The sequence below is a fragment of the Mus pahari genome, chromosome 18 (genome assembly GCF_900095145.1).
Source record: "Mus pahari chromosome 18, PAHARI_EIJ_v1.1, whole genome shotgun sequence".
NCBI classification, from domain to species: domain Eukaryota; kingdom Metazoa; phylum Chordata; class Mammalia; order Rodentia; family Muridae; genus Mus; species Mus pahari.
In genome coordinates, this window is record NC_034607.1 from 33,299,878 (window position 1) to 33,321,681 (window position 21,804).

A 21,804-nucleotide genomic window follows, 5' to 3' on the forward strand; every position below is an offset into this window, starting at 1 on the left:
TCCTCTCCCCTCTTCCCCTCTCTCTCCCTCTCCCTCCCTCCTCCCTCCTCTCTCCCCTCTGCCCCCTCTCCTCTCTCTCCTCTCCCCTCCCCTCCTCTCCCCTCTTCCCCTCTCTCTCTTTCTCCCTCCCTCCTCCCTCCTCCCTCTTCTCTCTTCTCTGCTCTCTCCTCTCTGCTCTCTCCCCTCTCTCTCCTCTCCCCTCTCTCTCCCTTTCTCCCAAATGCCTCTGGCTATACTCTTCCTTATATCTACCATAAAAATCTCATCCATACCTTAGGGGTGGCCATGCCCCCATTTTATACATGGACCTGGCTAATCTTACCTAGATTTCAATAAGTAGGAAGCCCTGGCTGACAGATAGCTCAAGACCAGAGTGTGTATTTTCATGAAAGGCCAGCTTTGCCATGGACAGGATATCTAGGGAATTTCAAGGCCATTGATCACTCAGAATCTAACTAGGCAGAGTGTTTCTTGTTTTGGGGACCCTGAACATAGGGATGGTGACGAGACTTCATAAACACATGGTTAACTTAGAAGCCAGGCTAACATGGGGTCAGAAAAAGTACAGCTATCACTTCTGGGCAGAAAACAGTTCTAACCTTATAAATTATTATTTTTATTAGGGGTGTGTGTGTATGTGTCCTTATTCCTTAAGAGCAGGGTCTATCTCTCCCTGGAACACAAGTTTTTTGGCTAGTCTGGAAGCTATGAAAGGCCCAGTGATTCTCCTGTGTTTTTCCCAGACAGTGCAGGGACTACAGCCCTTACCTGTGACAGCATGCCTGTGTTATGAATGCCGGACCTGAACTCAGGCCCTCACGCATGTGCACAAAGTGCTCTCAGCCATTGAACCACCTCTGCGGGCCCTGTATTCGAAATCAGTTTTCATCCTTGAAACCTGCTGTCTATTCCCTAGGCCCCTCAAACCAAGAATGTGCGGTGACAGACCCCTAGGGTGGTCTAGGCATACCAGACAGTGCTGGGCTTCGAAATGAGTGCAGAAACTTTCAACATCAATTCAGAGCCATCAGAGCCACGGAGTGAAAGGGAAAGAGACCGGAAGAATCCCTGTGTATTCTTCCCACGAGGGTGGGAAGGGAATAGTTGCAAGATTTGGATGTTCCAGATGGAGGGGATCATTGCGGGGAGCCTCCTACCTATGAGCTGTGTGAAGAGACCCAGTGGGCCAGGTGTCAGTACCCCTCAGTTCACCCTGCCTCCTGGCTGGCTGCTTCCTGCTCTGAAGCTAGTAGCACATGCTCATTCTTCAAAGACGTAGCCCACATAGTCAGCACTCTTCTCAAATGGCTGGCCACCCCCCCCCCCCCCCCCCCGGCCACTCAGATCTCAGATAGCCTGCTGCACATGGGATAGTCACATCACAGTTCATTACCCTGACCCGAGCTAACTAATTTGTTCAGCCAACATTTAGGAATTCTAAAATAGAGAGATACTGTGCTTCATGGAGGAAAAACAAACCAAATAAAGGAACTCTTACTCCGCTCCAAACCAGATAGAAAGAACACCGTGACATTTTTCCCTCTGGTCACCGGCCATTCGGCCATTCTCTATTATCTTGCTAATAGTCACCGTGACAGATGGGCAGATGGTTTTCTTCAGAAATCTCAGACTTCCTTCATTTCTTTGTCATTGACCTTCTCAAAAGATTGGTACTGACCTTCAGTGTTCTGGGCTCCTGGGGGACCCTGTATTCTCAACTAGAATTACCCACAATTGTACAGGATAGGGCGCTGAAGGAATGACTACCCAGGCTGTACCAGTCACACAGTAAGGAACAACGGTTGGGGACAACAAGTTAAATATTTCCAAAGAGCCATCAGAGAGGATCTGGATGGTTTCCAACCCCCCCCCCCCCATGAGAAAAAAAAAAGCCCGAGGGGACAGATATACCTGTGTCCACCTGTGGTTTGAAAGGTCACACTGCACCCTATAAACATGCTGAATTACTGTAAGTCAATATATATATAAAAAAAAAAAGACATACCTTTGGTGGGGGGGAATTGCCCATAACCACCCAAACTCCACCATTGTTATAGAACGGTTGTCTACAGCGCAGGCTCCCTCTGGTCAGCTGTTCCCTTCGTCTCAAGAACAATCGCCCTGGCCAGTAGTCTGAACCACTGGTTCGGGGGAAAAAAAGTCCTCATTGTTTCTGACCATAACAGCCCCTGAATGATGACTTCCTCGGCAGAGCCGTTACCGGAAAGGCCTGGAAGGGCGTTCTTCTAATGCACTGCTTAGCTCAGGCTCAGGGAGGGAACGGACATTTCTTGTCCAGGGCAGTTTTGCCCGAGTACTAAGCGAACTCTGAGGGCTTCGTCTACCCCCGCGGGTGAGTCTCCTTTCAGCCCAGAAAGGGGAAGACTCTGCCTCTCACGTGACAGCGTTTAGCTTGTTCTAGGGAAGTGCGCGCGCGCACACACACACACACACACACACACACACACACACACACACACGCGCGCGCGCACACACACACACACACACACACACACACACACACACACACACACACGTGCGCGCGTACACACCCCTTACAGCCACGAAGCCTCTTACCATTGTAGTGCACTAGAAACCAGGCTTGTTGGCACACATTAAATGTCACATTAATGGGGCTGTTAGTCTCCCTCTCTGGCCCTTAGATCTGACCATGTCCCAGGGGCTACAAAGGCATCATTATGCCCAGTGGCCACCTACACACACTCAATAACGATGCTTCTCTGATTTGCAATGCCTCAAACACATATACAGGTTATTTTCGTGTTGCCTGGCCTCGAAAAGCTACTACTACCACTGACTTATAAAGGTAAAACCCAAGGACATGAAAGCTGCAAAGCTCATGTGTCTGACGTCATACAGTTTGTGTTAACAGCACAGTTGGGAATCTAATTTGGGTTTCTGTGGTTTCCTACAGGGCACGAAAGAAGGACAAATGTCTGGGGAAACAGAATTCTTGGCAGAGCTGATGTAATGGCCCATAGGTCTGAGGGCATGTTCCCAGGCATGGAGCCAGAGTTCCTAGATAACACGTACATCTTAGCTGTGCAGTATAAGCCTAAGTCAGTGTCTAGGAAGAGTAGCCTGCCCTGATGCCTCCAGGAGCTGGTGCTCAGGGCCACTGCTATTACCTAGCTCTGGGTTCTGCTGCAGTAACATCTCCCGTAGCACATGCATCTCGGGCTACTTTATTAAATTGAGCTCACCTCTTGCTCCCTTTTTACATTTTGGCCTTTAGCTGTAGCTGGTTTACAGAACTGTGGGCCTTAGAACACAGTTGTAGCTTGCTAAGCGTTCAGTATCTCTTCCTCGCCCCTGCTTCAAGTTACTGCCCAGACCCTGCACCGGTGTTCCTGTCAAATCTCCGGTCACAGAGATGCACAGAACCCAGCAGAGCTTCTTCTGCGAAGCTATACCTCTCTCTATTCTTGAGTCACCATGGTTGGCATCTTAACAGCTCCACGTAGGAAAGCAAAAAAGAAGGGATTTTGTGAGATACTCTAAGAAAATAATTGCACCTAGTTCTCTGTTTCTCAACTCCCTTAATGCTTTTCTCAGATGTGGCCACCATAATTAAATGCAATATTCCGTATGTCAAACTGAAACTCACAGCTTTGATAAATATTAGACGATTAAGCTATTTATAAAATCTATAATTTGAAAATCTGGCATTTCTTGTACTATGATTATTTCTTCTTCACTAAGACTAAGTGCTTAGCCATGTGGAAGGCACTGCCAGGAAGGGAAATTAGTAAGAATGTTCACTTGGAAGTCTCAGCTCTTTCTACATTTCAATCAAGCTGTGGTAGTCTCCTCGAAAACAAGGAAAGGAAGGAGGGGAGAAGAGGAAAAGAAAACTGGCCCATGAATCAAACAATGCGCTGTACTTCAGAAACGAAGTTCTCTTGGGCTTGGTCTGGTGCTGCTATGGATTCAAATACTAAGTTCTGTACCCCTAGATCTGGTTGTCCAAAGATGAGTACGTTCTCATGTATACCAGCTTTGGTTGTGCAAACCTTGCTTCCTAGTTACTTGGTCAATAAAAAGGCTAAAGTCTGTGATTGGGCACTAGAGAGAGGTAGGTGGGACTTCCTGGGGGGGGAGGGGGAGAAAGGAACTCTGGGAAGAAGAAGGACGAGGCCGTCCCTTAGGAGACACTGACACTGGAGGAGATGGATGTCACTATGGGCCTGGAAGGTCTTGCTACCCATCTGGCTGGATGGAGCTAGGTGGTCTAAGCTTTATTAAAATGTCTGTGTGATTATCTGGGGAACTAGCTGGTCAAGGAATAACTGACACCATATTGATTTCCAGCATTGATTCCTATATACAGAAGATTAATAATCAGTTTTACAAGTCTCCTCTCTTGGGTGTGCAGCTCCAATGTGGAAGCTGGAGAGGAATCTGATACCAGCTATGAGACGCCCTATTGGTCAGGGCAGAAGGGCATCCTACCAGGAGGTCCACCATGTTTGGCTTGTTGTTCCTCAGTGTCTTGACAGCATGGAAGACATCCACAGTTCTCTGGTGTCGCAGCATCTCACAGACAATGCTGATGGCACAGAATGTACCACTGCGGCCTCCTCCGTTCCTGTCATAGAGGAAATGAGACGATTGGACAATGTTTGCGATCATACTGCTTCTCACCCATAGCCTGAGACGTATGGTCTGAACCCTGGAGAAAGGTCGGAATGAAGGTGCAAAGAGAGCAAGCAGGCTTAGCATGTGGCCCACATTTCGAACCTTGCTTTATCTGTGACCCAGGCTATTATTTCTGACATGGTACCTTACTGATTAGGAAAATTAATGACAAGGTGTGGGGGTTATGTGCAAACACCTGGCCTTTGAAGGTTACTAGAATTTCTCTATCCCTGAAACATGAAGGCTATTTAAAATCTCCAATGAACAACAACAAACAAACAAACAAACAAAAAACACAACTAAGTTTAAACACATGAGACCATTGTAAATACAGCACACCGAGTTCCCTTGCCCAGCCTGTGGTGCACATTTAATGTAACCACCATGCACCATCAAAGTCAGGAAGAATGGTGCCACCACACTGGGCTGAACTATAATACAGGACTCCATCTTTGTTGCCGCTTTCTGCATTAAGGCCCTTTGTGGCCCAGGAGCTAATCTTGCATTCAGCTGTTTCTCACATCTCTTTGACCTTCTCCAGTCTGTGACGGGGGCCCCTGTCCATCACCTTTCCCTTGTCTTTCTTCAGATGGCTACTTCTGAGGAGATCTGGCTGGCTGCTTTGTAGAATACAAAATTCAGAAAGTAGAAAGCTTTAGAAGAGAGCCGTCCTGTGTTCTGGCCACGGTTCGAAAAGGTCCCTGCCAAGTCCCACAGTGCACTGGCCTTTCCTCTGGGCTCACTTTATTTATTTATTTATTGTCACTGGAGATGGGGATTGGACTTCATGAAGTGAGCCAGAGCAGGAGTCTTACAGCCTCTGTGGAGATCCATGCATTGATGTGTCTCCGTCCCAGGATGTTCATCTTACCCATAAGGACGGTGTTGGTAAGGATTTTTACCATTAAGTTATCATCCTTCTCTTTGTAGTTAATATGCATTTTGGGGTGAGAAACCTTGGGACTATGTAAATATACTGATTCTTCTCAATCACCCTTGATTTTCACACACAGTGGCAGGTCTTGTTTCCAGCCATTAATTACGATGGTGTTATTTATCTAATGTTGACTTTATATTTTCTTCCTGTGTTCAGCATTCTACCATAAGAAATAGCTTTCTCTCCTACCATTTGAAAATGTATTTTTTTTTATTGTTTATACTGACCTTGACAGGTTGGTATAGTGATAAATAAAAGCCGGGAGCTGTATTATATGTGCTAAGATCTACCAGTCACTATTATCATTGTCCCCAATCATTCCTGCTCTAGCCATGAGGAGTCCATGCTCTTGCCCTTTTTTATCTTTTTTTTTTTTTTTTCGAGCACATCTGTATTTTCTAGAATGATCTTCTTGTACTTTCCATGCGCTGGCTTCTTCTGTGAGAGGTAGCTAGCCTTTCCCATGTTCTTAAGCATGGCATTGCTGCTATCACTCTGAGACAAACGGTACCTTGTAAAACTTCTTTTTCGAGGGAGTGGGGAGACACAGTATAAACACGGTGGCCGGAAGATAGCTTTGTGGAGTAGATCCTCTTCTTTTTCTCACTTTTACGTGAGTTCTAGGCAGGCTCGTACAGCAAATGCCTTGACCTGACGAGCTATCTCATTGGCCTAACGTGGCTGGTTTGATCTCCCTGAGTATTTAACTCCAGTAGGTACTGGAGTTACATTTTGCAAATGTGCACTTGTTGGCTCCATCAGATCCACACACAGTGTTCCAGTCAGCCCCCGGGACCCTTCCTTCCTCACACTGCTGTGCCCTGGGCAGTTCTACAGCATCTCCAGTCCTTGGGAACATTGTTTTGTGTTTTCCAATATTCAGCCATTCTGATGGGCATGCAGTGGTTTTAAAGAGTATTTTCCCACTAAACCCAAAATGATGTTGATGACTACTGTTTAGATTTTTCTCTCCCTTTTCTCCAGTTCTTGGAATCAAACCCAGGACTTTCTGTATGCTAGACAAGGGTTCTACCATGAAGCTTCATCCCATGATTTCTCTTCTAAAGTGTGATCCTTGTTAACTTTTTTGCTCTTTAAACACGAAGGGGCTGGATGTCTTGTTCTTTGGTTTGCAGATGTGTGCCTTGCAGCCCCCTCCTCATGCTTTCTCTCGTTAACTATGCACACCTTGTAAACGAGCACCATTTTAGTGAAATTCAGTGTATCACCATGTCTCCCTGGCGGCCAGTATTCTGTGCCCTCTCTCACTCTTACTCAGTCCTCGCTAACCTCCTGCTCACGAGGAGTTTCTCCCACGTGTTCTGATGGAAGCTCTGCTCTCTGCTTTCAACGGTTGGGGATGGTACATCCAAAAGGAGTGAGGTTGATGTGTCCAGTGTCCCCGCTGCCCTGCAGTCACATGCTGTAGGTCAGGCGCATCTGCTTCTGCTCCTGAGTCTGCTCTTTGTACAGATTATTCCATGGCCTTTGCTCAGTGGCTTTTTACCTCTTGTTTCAACGGCTGCTCACGACCACATCCACTCTTTCCACAGTTTCAGAATGAGGACATAGTCTTATTTTTAAGACAGTAGGACATTTATAAGGGAGAGAATTCTCTGCATACCTTCCCCTGAGTATCTGGCCCAGGGAACCACTCCGCCTGCAAAGCTCTCATGCAGGTGTTCTCTGCCCTCACCAATAGGTGGCGCTGCACCATGCAGAATGCCTCACAGAGGCCTGCTAAACAACATCCAAAGCTTATTTTTTTTTTAACCTTTCTGACCAATACTGGATGATACCAGTTTAAACTTTCTTGTAGACTTGAAAAAAAAAAAGAGAAAGAGAGGGAAAGGGAAGAAGGAAGGAAGGAAGGGAGGGAGGAAGGAAGGAAGGAAGGAAGGAAGGAAGGGAGGAAGGAAAGCAAAGTTTCTCTACAGGTTTGAGTATCACACCCAACATTATACCAAGAAAGCAAGGTGCAGCTCCATGGGAATTATGGGAGCTTGAGGGTGTGGTGCCCCAACAGAAGATAAGAAGAGAAGTCAAGTAGGCAGGGGAGGCACAACAGAGGCCCACCACTCTCCATGACAGCCAAATAGCCCGCTCTTAGAGACGCCACACAGAATGTGACGTGACTGCTTAGCTTGAGGGTCACAGCTGGCTTTTGGAAGAATGTTGCCTGCGAGGTGCAGTGATGGAACAGGTCTTCACATATTTCTTTCATGCCCCTTCCCTTTCATCTATCCCCACTCGTGACCTATTCTTGAGGGTTCAAGGACTGGCTCCTGTTAGAAAGCTAATCCAGGGTCAAAATAAGTTACACTTCCAGATATGATGTGGAAGGGCTATTTGAAAACTACTTTTAATAATATTAAGATGATAAACAACTGTTTGGGGACTTGCCTAGCATGCTCAAGGCTCTGGATTCTATCTCCAGGACCATGAAGCAAAACAAAACAAGCTCATGCAAACCAAAGTCTGACAGATCTAATGACAGTTAGCTGGATGTTAATTTCCCTGCTGGGATTTTTTTTTAATAGCTTAGGTTCTTTATTTCTTTGTGTACATTATCTAGGAGTTCATGTGCACTGGGATCCTGTGACGTTAGTCCTCGCTAAGTGATCTTCTCTGTGTGGGGCAGGCTGGAGTAGCAGTTGGACCCAGGCGCTTTCTTCTCTGGTTTCCTTTCGGTTGTTTTCCTTCCTTCATATTTCAGGAAGCCATCTTGGCGCACAGAGTGCCTGCTATGCTCCACCTGCACGTCCACTGGCAGGACTCTTGCTTTAACTCACTTGCTTACAAAATGACGCCTACGACATGCTGAGTGATATAGTAGACTCTTGTCCAGGGCAATGCTTACGGGGAGTTTCTGCGTGAACAGTGCCCATTCCTCTGATGGTGACAATATCACCCTTCTTATGGATTTGCATGTACCTGGCTTCCTTCCTCTACAAGTCCAACTCTGTATTTCCTAAGAGGCCTGGAGAACACAGAGTGTGTGCCTATTCGATTTTTAGTACATGTTATCATTTTGGCAAGTTACTGGAAGATGGCTGCCCGGACTGGGGGAAAGGCTGTTGCGATTTGATCCACTGAGTAAGGTGAACCCTTCCTTTGATTCTGACAAATATGAAGGGGGATGGAATAGATTTCTGAGGCACTGAGGAAGGGAGTGGAGACAGTGGCGAGGGAGGAGTATACTGCTCGCTCCACATAAGACAGGAGAGGGAGACAGAGGTGGAGGCTGGGGATGAGTATGTTCCGGAGACTCTTTCCAAGAGAGTGAGAAGAATTCAGGGCTTCCACTGCCTGAGGTAAGGGCAGGGAGCAGGGGATAACCTGGCCCCTTACCCACTTGCCGTATAAACTTAGGGTGGTCTGGTCAGCAGAAAAGCTCATTGCTCTTCAATCTGGGAATGATCTTCTCATATGCGTCTAAGGATGCTCCTCAGAAAGGCAGCATATGCTCACACCCTTAACTGGTCCACACATCTGAGCACCTTCCCCGACTGCCATGCTCTTTAACTGCCTGTTCCATTAAGCCAGTTCCAGCTGGATAGTTAGCTGTGCATCACCGCCAGTGAGGAAGTGTGGGTGAAAGTGCTCTGGGAAGCAAGGCGCTCTCTCCTCTAGGCTCTCAACATTGACAGCATGTGGGACTCATCCAGGAGTTCTCGGTGCACAGATGCCCGGGTTCCATGTGGAGACTGGGATTTCATTGGTTTCGGTGTGGCCTGAAGGTTACTGAAGCTCCCCAGGGACTGCCACAGCACAGGTCCCACTGGGAAGCATCTGGCTGGAGGCTTTTTACATTTTAGCACCTACTACAACTGTTGCCCTAGATGTCACCCTTAGAGGACACTGGTTCTGCACTTGTTAACTTTCAGACCCTGTAACAAACACTGGAATAAACAACTCATATGGAGACGACGGCCCACAGCTGTGACGTTCCCTCTCCATGACTGGCTGGCCCTGTAGCGTCAAGCCTGTGGCGAGGCAGCGCACTACTGGGGCAGGCATGTGGCAAAAGAAGGGTGCTTACCTCATGGCCAGGAAGACACAAGAAGGAAGAGCCCAGAGTCCCAGGTACCAGGACTGGACTCTTAGATTTAAAATGGTGAACTAAATCAAACTCTTTGGGGCTTCTTGTTTCTTCTGTATGTATAGTAAGGGGAAGGTGAGGTGCGTGGGGGAAATGGGGCACGTCACCCGAGGTGAGAGCTCTTGGATACTCACAAGCAGTGCACGACTGTGCGGCCTTCGCCGCCGTTGTATTCCTCCTGCCACTTGTCCACCTGGCGTATGAGCTTCAAGAAGGAGCGCTTGGACACGGGCGTGTCCCTGTACATCGGCCAGCCCAGGAACTGGAACTGCTGGACCATCCGATGTCCATCCTGGGGCTGCAGAGGACAAGGGAGCAATCAGGGAGTGGAGGAAGAGGCCCTACTTACCTTACTGGGTTGGGGGGGAGGGCTGACTCCTCCCACCTGATCTTCACTGACTCCTCCCACTTGATCTTCCTTGACTCCTCCCACTTGATCTTCCCATCAGGGCAAGGCATTAGTTACTAAGGAGACTCAAGCCAGTGCATAACAAAGGGTGATTCTGCAGGCCTGGAGAGTTATGACTTTAATCTCCAGTGGTTATAAAGATCCAGGTGTTTTAAATGACAGGGCATCGTAAACTAGAGTAGAGCAGAATGCTTACATTTTGCAAAAGCCCAGAGAAAAATAGCAACAGGATTAACCATGCTGTGTATTGTGTGGAAAAATGTCTTCACTTTAATTACAAGTAAATTAAAGGTAAGGGATAAATTATAACCTGGAAATGTTTGTGAGTTCAGTACGATATGGATTCTGCCCTGTTTTCTATATAATATGGCTTTGCTTAATGATGCAGCTTTCGGTGAGTGATCAATCTTTAATTAATCATTGCATATAATTAAACAGGACTGTAGAAATTAAAAAGCATTGCTGGTTTCAGCTTTGGAAGGACCCTCTTGGCACAGGTGGGTCTCTCAGGGACACAGGTCAGCTCTTACTCCCCCTCTGCCTCAGTCTCCACTCTTCCCATGCCTGGGCTGACAGAAGCCTCTGGCCTCAGATCTAGAGTTCTCGGTTTTTCTCTGGATCTCATTGGTAGATACCAGTCAGTCACCATTTAGAGCTCTTTCCTGAATGCCACCCTCCTGTACTCAAAAGCCAACCTCAGGGGTCAATAGCCCTCCCACTCCTACTGTGTTCCAAATTGAGCTTAGTTTCTTACTGCCCCCCATGTCTGTTTTTCCCACAGGCCAAACAACCCCAACAAATGATGATCCTGCCACTTCTTCTTGGGATCCGCGTCTTGAGAGTCACCTTGACTGTCTGGGATCCACCTTCAGGATCAAGCAGGCTCTCTCCACTGCTTCTATCTCCAACTGCCACCACTCCTGTCCTGCCACTGCCACCTGTCATCTGGGTCCTTCTCACGGCTGCCTGGACTGTCTCTTAGAATCTGATCTCAAGGCAGAAACCAGAGTGTCCATTTCCAGATGTGAATTGTTAGGTGGCGCACTCCTCCTGGAAACCCCTCCTGGCTTCATTGCTTTCATGCAAGAGCCGGCTGGCTAGCAGTTGGGGGGGGGGGGAAGGCCCTGCAAGTTCCTGTGCCTCAACCCTAGGCACCTCTTGTCTTAGCTCACTAATCTCCAGACACAACAGTGTCCTAGTGTGTCTGGAATTCAACAGGTTCCGCCCCACCACAGAACCCCTTTGTGGCCACTTCCTGCCTGAGAGCTGTCTTTCTAGAGAGCTCCTGGCCACTCCCTCCCTTTCTCAGTGTCTGTTCATGTGGCATGCCCATTGCAAATGAGAACAAATGATCCCTTTGCTGTGTAACCTGGCACTCTTTTTCCCTTTAAGATTTATCACTTTCTGGCACACCACAGTTCCCTTGTACCTGTTATTCGTTGCCTTCTGATAGAGGTTCTTTGTTTTAGTCAAGACCCTTTCCTGGGGCCCATCTTTGCAATCTTTTGTACAATTCATTTTTTGCAACCCCCATTCTATCAGTTTAGCAAGCATCCTGCCTTCCAATAAGGGACCACTCCATATCTGAACAAGTTCTTTAGTTTCGACCGTGCCTTAGTGATATTGCTCCCTGACCCATCTTCAGCAAGAATCCCTCTTGTCTCGATTTTCCACCTGCTGATCATCATCTGTTCTAGAATAGACTCACCGGCTCCCCTTGCTGGGCTCAGGTAGCATATGCCACTTCGTTACAGTGTTAAACAAGTAGCATTCGCCACTTAGTTACAGTGTCTAACAAAGTCTTTCTTATTGTGCTTTAGCTTGTTAAAAACTCTCTTTAACAAGCTTCCTCTTAGCATATAAGCCCCATAAGGCCTGGGATTTGTTTTGTTGACCAAGACTTAAGAGATGGTCCAACCCCCTAGAACGGAGCCTGCTATTGCTAGAGTAGGCATGCCAACATGATGCGGGGGAAGATGAAAGCAAAACCCAGTTCAAGCACGGTTGGCTTGGCTCTTACTCTGGAGGCGTTGTAAATCCTGAAAATTCTGCTGATGATGTCTTCTTCTAAGTCTGCAGACACGAATTCCACCTGGATGGGACCATGTCTGTGCACTCCATTTTCTGGCCAGTACTGTGGACACAGCTGAACCCAGAATACAACAAGAAGTGTAATTACAAAGGTGATTGGACGGCAGTTGGATATAATCAGCATTGACAAAATTATTTGAACTCCAGTTCTTTTATTCTAATACTCTGGTTGTTTTCTCAAAAAGTGTGTGTTAGTTAGCCAGGTGCACTTGGGCTTCCTGAAAAATCTTTGTAACATAGCGTCCCTTTGTAAGGTCTTACTCATGCTAAGAGGAACATCTGTCTAGGCCCCAAGAAGATGACTCCAGCCTCCACTATAACAAAGACACTTAGGCGAGCACGAGCACCTGGTAAGACCCATGCTCTTCCACGGGACTGCTGGGAACATGTTAATTCGGATAACTGGCAAATGCTGGGCGTAGCAGCACATTCTGTTAAAGCTAATTGATGTACCATTAAAAAGCGGATTCATGGGTGGGTCAAATTTCTTTTTTTTTTGATGACGTTTACTTTTGAAATGGCCTAAATTGTCACTGTCACGTCGTAAAATGTGATTTATATATTCAAGATCACAAGATAAATTCTCGGTTAACAGTGAGTCAAGCGAAATAATATCCTCTCTTTTCTCCCTCTTTATCCATGCTTAATCTTTAATCCTTGTTAAAGATTAGGAGCATAAGTAGGATACCCACGACTATTCTTTACATTAGCTACGTCTGCTGGATTGAGAAATTACACTTATTTATTTTTGAATAATGCTTCCATGGAAGTTTTTCTTCCTCACCAGCATTTCCTAGTGACAGGCTATTAAACTTGCCTGGTCAAACAATGGTATGGAGATGTTTATTTTCCCCTTTGACTCCCAAGGGTGCCCACTGTTCACAGGCATGATGACCAAGAGCTGAGATGGCAGTAAAAGCTATACCAAACACTTTTAAACGGTTCTGCCCATTCCTCTGTGGACAGAGCAGGGTTTGCAACTGATCAAATGCTTGTCATTTACACTACAGAAATATGAATGGCCTGGGCTGGCATCTAGCTCTTGGCACACTGTGTCCTACATTCTGCCCGAGGAAACCATGTAGAAAATGGCTTAAATGGTGCATAACACATCCATGAGCTGGTCCGATAAATACTTAAAACAGTTGAGTGGGAGCTCCGGATGCTTGCGACGCTCCGCAGTTCCAGCTTCCAGTTTAGCGTTTGCTAAAAGACAAGAGTCCCAGGAGCCTTTCTAGCCCCGCTCTGGCAATCAACTCTATCTGCTTAATAGAATTGGGAGTCTCTTTGTCTCTCCGTCTGCCAGTCAGCTAAGACTTGGTTTGAGTCCAGCCTGTTTGCTTTAGAATTCGGCTTCCGCATTCAGACACTGATGCTCAGGGAACACCCCGGAGTCCGTCCGTGACATCTTGGTCACCCGTAGGTTATCCATATGCACGTCCCATCAGGAACGAGGCAGGCTGACTCTACACGGGGTACACATCTCCTGCCCTGTGTCTGGCTCTTAGACTGGTGAAACCTGGCTGTTGCCTAGAACTTAGAATGACAGTTTTGGTTCCCTTTGAAACTGGCGCGGCTTTCACAGACAGTGACAATCTGTTCTGCGAGCGGGGAGGAGGGAGGGAGAATTCTAAAACGTTGACACGAAGCCAAAAGGAGTGGATAAGAACAAGGGCTGTCATTATTATTTCATCAGCTAGCTTTCAAGTGAGAGCCCCAGTCCCACAATACAGTGCCTCCAACGTAATTAAAAACCCTAGGCGCACATGGCACATTAGCAGCAACAGGCCGAGTTTTGGGAAGGAGACATCTTGTCCTGTTTACATGCTGAAACACTCCAGGAGCCTCCACCAGCACCCCTGCCCTCTCTAAAACAGCAGTTTCTCTACTGGATAGAAAAACGAATTTGCTGCTCAAATAAGTTCACTCTTAATATGCACTAAGCTTGAGGTTTCCCCGAGGCCCTCTGTCATGGCGGCGAAGCCTGTGCTGAGAATAGATTCTGCTCCCAGAGGGCCTTGGGACTCTCCTGACCCCTCCAAGAAAATTCTGCCACCCTGCCCACTAGTGGGGCTTTCTGCCTCCTCCCTGCTCTGAGAGGGGCCACCTGAGAACTTCCCTGAGCTGCTGGGTTTACATTCAGTTCCCAGGGTTGCTTCTTTTACAACTGTTACAAAGAACCATGTGTGCTGCTGTGCTGCGGGTCTTTAAACCTGCTTGCCTGTCTTCACTGTCCGGGCCACCCTGTTGCCTCCCTCTTTTTTTTTTTTTTTTTTTTTTTTTTGGTTTTTCGAGACAGGATTTTTCTGTATAGCCCTGGCTGTCCTGGAACTCACTCTGTAGACCAGGCTGGCCTAGAACTCAGAAATCCGCCTGCCTCTGCCTCCTGAGTGCTGGGATTAAAGGAGTGCACCACCACGCCCGGCTGTTGCCTCCCTCTTGCAGGCCCCAGCTGAGCACTTCCAAGAAGTACAGGTACCTGAAAGCATGAGATCGAGGCCTGTCCCCTGTCCCCGCTAGTTGGCTTGCTCTTTTTTTAGCTGTGCAATGTGTGGTCCCTATTCAGCTTGGGCCCCATCTATGCCCCTTTCTTCTTCTCGTATCCTATGCTTTCAGTCTGTCTGCTTGCTTCTCGCCGACTGTTGTCTGCAGCTCTAATGCTTATTTGTAAACCCTCGTGTTTCCAAATCCTTCGACGGGCCTGTGGGCACAGGCTGTGGGGCTTGCACATCTCACACAAGCAGACTTGACTCTCTGACTTGAGGTCTGCCTGAAGGAGCCCCTGGACTCACCTGGGCAGGATCCACGTCGTTGAGCATAACTACGGATGTGCAGTGGTAATCCAAGACCAGTCGCCAGAAATCTTTGACGGTGTTTGGCAAAGGATGCTGGGTGACTATAAATGCTGACGGCTGTTTATAGCTCTGCAGACACGAAGAGAAAGATCCAGATATAAACAGCACAACGTTAGGGGAGGGAGAGGAGATATTTTGTGCACATGGAGATGTGCGGCAAAATGCACCAAACGTGTTTAGTACTTGGTTTGACTCTAGCATCATTGTCAACACCAAAATGGACTAAAAATAAATTATTCTGTGAAGCTATGATGAAACACTCTCAGTTTGATATCATGGAAACTGCATACTTATTTCTTACCATTTTGTCTTATACTTCTGATGAGCCATGCATTGGCTCTCTCTATTAATAATCTTAGGGGAGGGAGTTTCAGTTTACTTTAAAAACTAAGTACAATGAAAACAGTTCTTTCTTGAACTTGCTGGTTTGTCATTTATCTGGGTGATGCGGTTGCTTATTCCTGCCATGAAAGTTATGCATGCTTTTGTTAGCTCTGGGAGCTTTAAACAAGCTTACGCCCCTTTTATGGTATCACACCAGCGGAATTAAAATGTACACATTAGCACTGAAAATATCCATTTACTTTCTTGTCAGTTGAATAGCAAGAAGTAAACAGACTGGCAGGAAGCGATGAGTTGTGTTTCCTTCCCATGTTAATTACCACCTAAATTAGGAAGAGAGAGAACTAAATAATGCTGTCTGTCACCTATCTCCCCTTTCCCTGCCAGACACCTCAACAGCTGCCCCTTGCTTTCTGGCCAGTAGGCTAAAAACCTGACAGTGTGGCTTAGGTGATCTTTGTGTCTGAGCACTTCAGACAGGTGGACAGTTGGCTTGTGAAGCAGTAAGTGCTGCTCCTCACAAAACCACACATTGGAATGCTACCTCGATTTTTGTTGTTGCATGTGATAGCTTGCCTCTGGAAAGGCTCAGGGGACAGATAAGAGATAAGGGTTCCCAGGGTGCCCGGGGCTCTGTCTATTTCCTTCCCATGTATCCCCAGTGCCTTACATCCATTAGGGCTGCATTGATGTAGTTGCTGCTCTCTCCATCGATGGTGATGAGGAAGGGCAGGCAGCGGTCTGGAGGCAGGATGTCCATGCAGCGGTTTTTCTCATGGTTCCGGGGTAGGAGTGCGATGCTGCAGTCCTCCACACGCAGCGTGGGGGTCACCATGTTGAGAGTCTGTGGGATAAATGGGAAAGGTAGGACCTCCCAGCTCCAGGCAGGTCTCCACAGGTGGCTGATTTCATGCTTCCCCATGACTCCATAGCATGAATACACTTTGAAAACACTGTATTGTACCCCATAAACAAGTGTGGTTACAATGTGCCAACTAAAAAATGTGATACAACTGAGAGATTCCTCAAGAAGTGTTAAAGTGGTCCAGAAAGGATCTATGGGCAAGTTGATTCTTTAAAAGGCATAGGAGGTAGGCTCAGCTGGCTGAACTCTAAGGGCTCCATTGTCTCTTTTCCTCCTTGAGTTTTGTCTACACACAGCACATAGCAGCCAGAGGCAGAGGTTAAGGGTCCCTGCAGATCCATAGATTACAGCACATGTAACTCTGACTAGAGCAGGTTACTGAAAGTCTTGGAGGTCAGAAGTTGGGAGAGTATTTGGTCAAGAGTTAGGTACAGTTAGATAAAACCTGAACACAAGTAAAATTTACCTAAATGAAGATTTAGGCACATGGAGTGTCCTGCAAAGCCATGCCCATGGTTGGACTGCACCCATGCTTCGTTATACTATGAATCGAATGTCCTGGACCTTGGAACTGGTTGGTGGCTATCTGACATGCAGATGACACTAGTGACTGTGAAGCCAAGTAATTCTGGCCCTGGAGGTGTTTGGCCTGGTGCTGCTACAGACATTTCAAAAGCAGAGCCGGGGTCAACACTAAACACTGTATTGGCTACACAGGAAAGTCATCCAGGTGAGAAGCTCACGCTGGTTCAAGGAAGGGCCTAAGAGCTCACTTCAGGAGTTTTCCTAAAGAGGGAAAGCCATAGCCTTCCAGTCTCCCTGCCCCACCCTGCCTGGCTCCCTGATTACCCGGAATTCTTCTTTGATTTGGCTTGAGTTTGTCTGAGGGTCCAGTTTGTTCATGTCATAATACAGTGACCTGACTTGGGAGGCAGGGATGGAGGTGTCTCCACAAAGACAGGCTTCCAGGATCGCATCATGGATAAAGACGTACTGCTCCTGAGGAGGCAAGATGGACTTGGTTAGTGATGGGGAGAACTGAAGATGAACCCAGAGGGCTAGAGAAGGAAGGGACAGTGCTGTCACCAAGCTGAGAGGAGCAGCCCATCTATAACAGGGAAGCAAGCAGTAGGAGGCCCGTGTGCCAGGGCATCGGACGGTCCAGCTTTATGAAGACTATCCCACAGACCAATTACAGCAGGTGGGACAGTAGCTAAAATACCCCTCGAGTTCCAATCCCATGAATTTGGAACTCGAATTCAGATGCTGAGTGAGTATGGCTTTGGTTGACGTTGGAAGAATTTCCTAGTCAAGTTCACAATATAAAGATGGTTCAGGGAAACTCAAGCAAGTTCCAGAGACAGTTGCAAGTGTTAGGCACAAGTTATTTTGAACCATTGGTTAATGGTTCTAGTTCTGATAATTCTCAAAGCGCTAATAAGTGTAGAATATAGCTCTTATACGTGCATATAGTCGATAGTTAAAATATGGGTTCTCTAGGGCTGTGTGTAGCCCCATGGCAGATAGCTTGTCTCATGGGTGCAAGCCCCTGGATTTGGTCCCGATTACCACGTCAATAAACATGTGTAAAAACTATTCTTCTAAATGTGACTTGGCAGAGACTCTCCCTAGAATTAATTAAGTTTCGGCATCTTTATTATTGGTCTTCGATGAAATGAAATAGTACAGGCTTTCTTATCATTAATTTCTGTAAATAACATTCTGGAAAAAGGACGATAAAGTGAGAAGATGGCTGCTTTAATACTTGATGAACTGTTTAAGCATTAAATGTAAAAAGTTAATCACCTTTATGTTTTGAAATATGCCTCTAGTCTAAAGAGAAGAGGCACCGAAGGAGCCCTTTTGACTTCTGACATTCTTAGGCTTGTTAAAGGTCCCACAGGGTTTGTAAACTTTTGTGTGTAACCTGCACATAGGGCTATTCATTCACTCTTTAGTCTGCTTCAGGAACAGTCCTCATGGGCCCTAGGTTCCAGGCCCCAGGTCCAGGATATAAGTTTTAGAAATGTCAACTTCTTGATATACCTCTCATTTCAACTTTAAGCGTTACCAGTTGGTACGAACACCACAAACTGGATGAAGTCCCATGATGCCAGGCGGCAGGGAGAACATCTTTCCAGCTAGGAGGCTGGTATCGAATGGGGGAGATTACCCTGAAGCGGCCTGGTAGGCACCTCGCTATCCCCAGGAGCTGTCTTGCTCTGCTTCTCAGCTAATTTAAAAGACAGACGGAATAGGAGCAGTGTTGGAACCTTGAATGCTTAATTGTAGAAGCTCTTCTGGGTCCCTCGGCACAGGCAACTGTGCGAATGTAGGTTGATGGCTACAGATTCCTGTCCCCGGAAAAACTCTGGGCACCAGAATCTGTAACTTGAAAAGTCCTTTTTGGTTTGTTTTTGAAAGAGCAGACAAAAGAAGGAAGGGGCTGGGCCTGGAGGAATCAGGAGGTACTTTTCTCCTAGGGAATTTGGTAGGGGTGGTTGGCATCCTTCTTTTGCCCAAGGAGGTGGGTACGCAAGGCAGACTCCGGGGACTCAGCCATGGGCTGAAGATACAGTACCTCTGTCTGCACCATGTTGACTCTCCTGGACCGAAGCTCTCTGACACAGTTGTAGATGTCCACCACTCCTTCCCTTTCTGCCATGTCCAGCATGATATCGATGACAATGAAGCAACCCGTCCTTCCTGCTCCAGCACTGCTCGGAGAGAGGAGGATGTTAGACAAGGGGAAGGGCCGCCGAGAGGCTTCTAGCTTCCTAAACTACCAACCTCATCCACTTCTAGAATGCGTTCTAGAATCTCCATGAAACCCCATACCCAGACCCAGTTCCTGGTGTACCCACGAGGAAGCCCCGGGAGCTTTCCTTACCTGCAGTGTACCACCAGCGGGCCTGCATTGGGTGGGCTCTTGGATTTGACCTGTCGGACAAATCCCAGCAGACCAGTGGCATGGTAGGGGACGCCGTGGTCCGGCCAGCCGGTGAAGTGAAACTGTCTGATCTCTCGGATCTCGTGAATGCCTCTCTGTAGTCCGCGGTCAGCCACAGCAGCAGGGAGAACAAAGGAAAGGGAAGGATGAGCTAGTGTAGGCAGGGAGGCAAAGCTTCTGTGAGCCAGGAGCCAGTGTAGGGCTGGCAAAGATGGGCCTTTGTAGCTGGACCATTTAATCTGGTAGACTTAGGATGTAAAGTTGTTTATAGGCGTGAGTGGGGGAGGTGGTGTCTGGAGGACTTGCTAATTGACACAGGCGATTCTGGAGATGAATGGGTCTCTCTGGTTCTTCCGAAGCTCTTTTGTACAAAGCAGACAGCATTAAAAGCTGTTTTCTGGCAGCTATTGGCATGTTAAGACCCTTGTCCTGGCTCCAGGTGCTCACGTGGTGTGTGTACACCATCAGCAGTTGGAACACATTTGCCGAAAGAATCAACTAGAACCCCTTTCCAATCTGTTTCATCTGTAGCTCAGTTAGGTCTCTCTCTTTGGTTTAAACAAATGTGTGGCCTGTTCATTCAGACACTAGCAATTCTGTGACTATAAATACTTCAAGTGTTAAGGCAGCCAGGGCTATGGAAACATGAAGGTGCCTCATCCTGTCTTCAAGTGGTCGTTTCCTCTGTGGAAACAGGCGTGTCAGGAAGCACGAGGGTCAAGAAGTACTTTTACTGGGATTCTCTGTTCGAGCAGTGAGTGGAAGGTGGGGCACTGCCTGATACTGAGCTGAAGGGGGCTCAAGGGAAGGGACTCTATGCTTATTTTGGCTTTTAATTTGCTCTTCTTAACCCTTTAAAAGGATTGCTTATTTTTTATATGTATGAGTGTTTTGTCTGCGTGCAGGCAAGTGCACTGTGCGCATGTCTGGCGCTCACAGAGGTTCAGAACAGGGAACGGAGTCTTCTGGAACTGGAGCTAAGGACAGCTGGAAGCCATCATGTGGTGTTACTGTGCACAGGCGTGTGCAGCTACTCATGCACTTGCATAGGCACACATGTATGGAGGATTCACGGACATGCAAAGGCATACATGTACAGAGGGAGGTCTAACAGGGATGCTGGGTCAGTGATGTCCCAGGATCCACCTCTCCCTGTTCTCTCAATACTGTGGGTGATAAACTCACATTTTTATGTGGATGCTGGTTATCTCACCTCAGGACCGCTTGCTTTCATGGCAAGCTCCCTTACCCACGGAGCCATCTCCCAGGCCCAGGGTATATTTGAAAAACAAAAATCACTTTTAAAACCAACGCTACAAGTAAATTTGGGATCCACTGGCTCTACTGTGTCCCCACACCTGATCCTTCCTTTGGATTTATTTCATTTTACAGATGAACACACCTGGACCTTACCAGATTGTCTACCAATCATCCCCAAATGGTTAGTGAATAAAGAATAAATTCCCAGTTATTATGGGCTTGGGAAGGCCGGGAGGGGGAAGAAAGTCCAGAATTTAAAATAAGACTCATTTGCTATTTGTTATCAGTGTGTTAATATATCTTTCACATAGTGACGTACCAATGCCAAAGCTCTATTTCCTGTGGCAACCCTACGGTTTACTTGACTTTGAACAGTAAAGAAGCAAGTAGACAGGGACTCACAGTGCAATGAGCTACCCAGGCCCCAGGGGACCAGAATAACAGTGCGAGGTGGTTAAGAGCCAAATTTTCTCATCACTGAAAATAATATTTGGACAGCTCCAAAGACCCCCATCACAAGATAGGCAGGCCACTCTCGACCTTCCAGTGCTCGCTCCCCTGGAATTACGCTCAGTGACAAGCCTGAGGTGATGAGGTACATCCTGTGACTCAGAACAGCTTTGGCAACAAATGCACATGTCCTTCAGGTGGGGAAGATTTTTATATGCTCAATTTCAGGCCCAGAGTGACACCCGTCGGGAGATGGGCTCCCAACTAATGCCTTTATGACTGATTTTCATAGCAAGGAACATTTTAGCTTCAGGTGTCCTGAACACCCGTTCCCACAATGAAGCTCCACCTTCTGATCTACTCGTTACTGTCACGAAGGCAAAGGAAGGTACTTGGGGTGTAACATTCCTTCTTGTACATTAATAGCAGAGTCTCCTGGGGAGAAGCATAGGACCAAACAGCAATCACAGTCCACATTTCCCAGCTGGATGTTAATTACGCTGTTTCTTTAGTTTTCATTAGAAAAGCATTAATGCTACATAAAAAAAGTCTAAATCATTTAATGTTTCCGTGCAGTATAATGGGAGGGGAGACGCCACATCAGACCACTTTGTCTATCCCCATGTGGGTTTATTCTATGTCTGTGGAATGACTGGCCGAATCATGAAGTACGGTCTGGGTCTGTGGGGACCTTGGAGTTGCCATGTCAGAGTGAGGGGGGTTGTGTGCTACATAGAACCAGTAGGTATGTGGGAAAGAGAAGGAGACCATCTAGGATTCGGCAAACTAGGGATTCACCAACCCCAGGCTACGGCTATCTGATTGCTTTGCACAAGAACCCAAATCTACTTGCTCACCTTGTTACATCCTGCTCCCAAAACGGA

The 21,804-nt window shown here is 47.2% G+C and overlaps 1 protein-coding gene across 8 annotated transcripts in view; it reads right to left on the reverse strand.

Moving 5' to 3' along the window:
• Ptprm (protein tyrosine phosphatase receptor type M) overlaps window positions 1–21,804 on the reverse strand; it is a 680,881-nt gene that overhangs the window by 10,380 nt on the left and 648,697 nt on the right. For all 8 annotated transcript variants that reach the window (XM_021218491.2, XM_029531514.1, XM_029531511.1 and 5 more), the window contains 8 exons: window positions 19,151–19,305; window positions 18,842–18,977; window positions 17,110–17,259; window positions 16,066–16,239; window positions 14,991–15,122; window positions 12,128–12,253; window positions 9,833–9,996; window positions 4,474–4,609 (listed from right to left, as the gene is read on the reverse strand). In XM_021218491.2, the coding sequence (XP_021074150.1) occupies window positions 4,474–4,609; window positions 9,833–9,996; window positions 12,128–12,253; window positions 14,991–15,122; window positions 16,066–16,239; window positions 17,110–17,259; window positions 18,842–18,977; window positions 19,151–19,305 (1,173 nt within the window). The remainder of the gene's footprint in view (window positions 1–4,473; window positions 4,610–9,832; window positions 9,997–12,127; window positions 12,254–14,990; window positions 15,123–16,065; window positions 16,240–17,109; window positions 17,260–18,841; window positions 18,978–19,150; window positions 19,306–21,804) is intronic.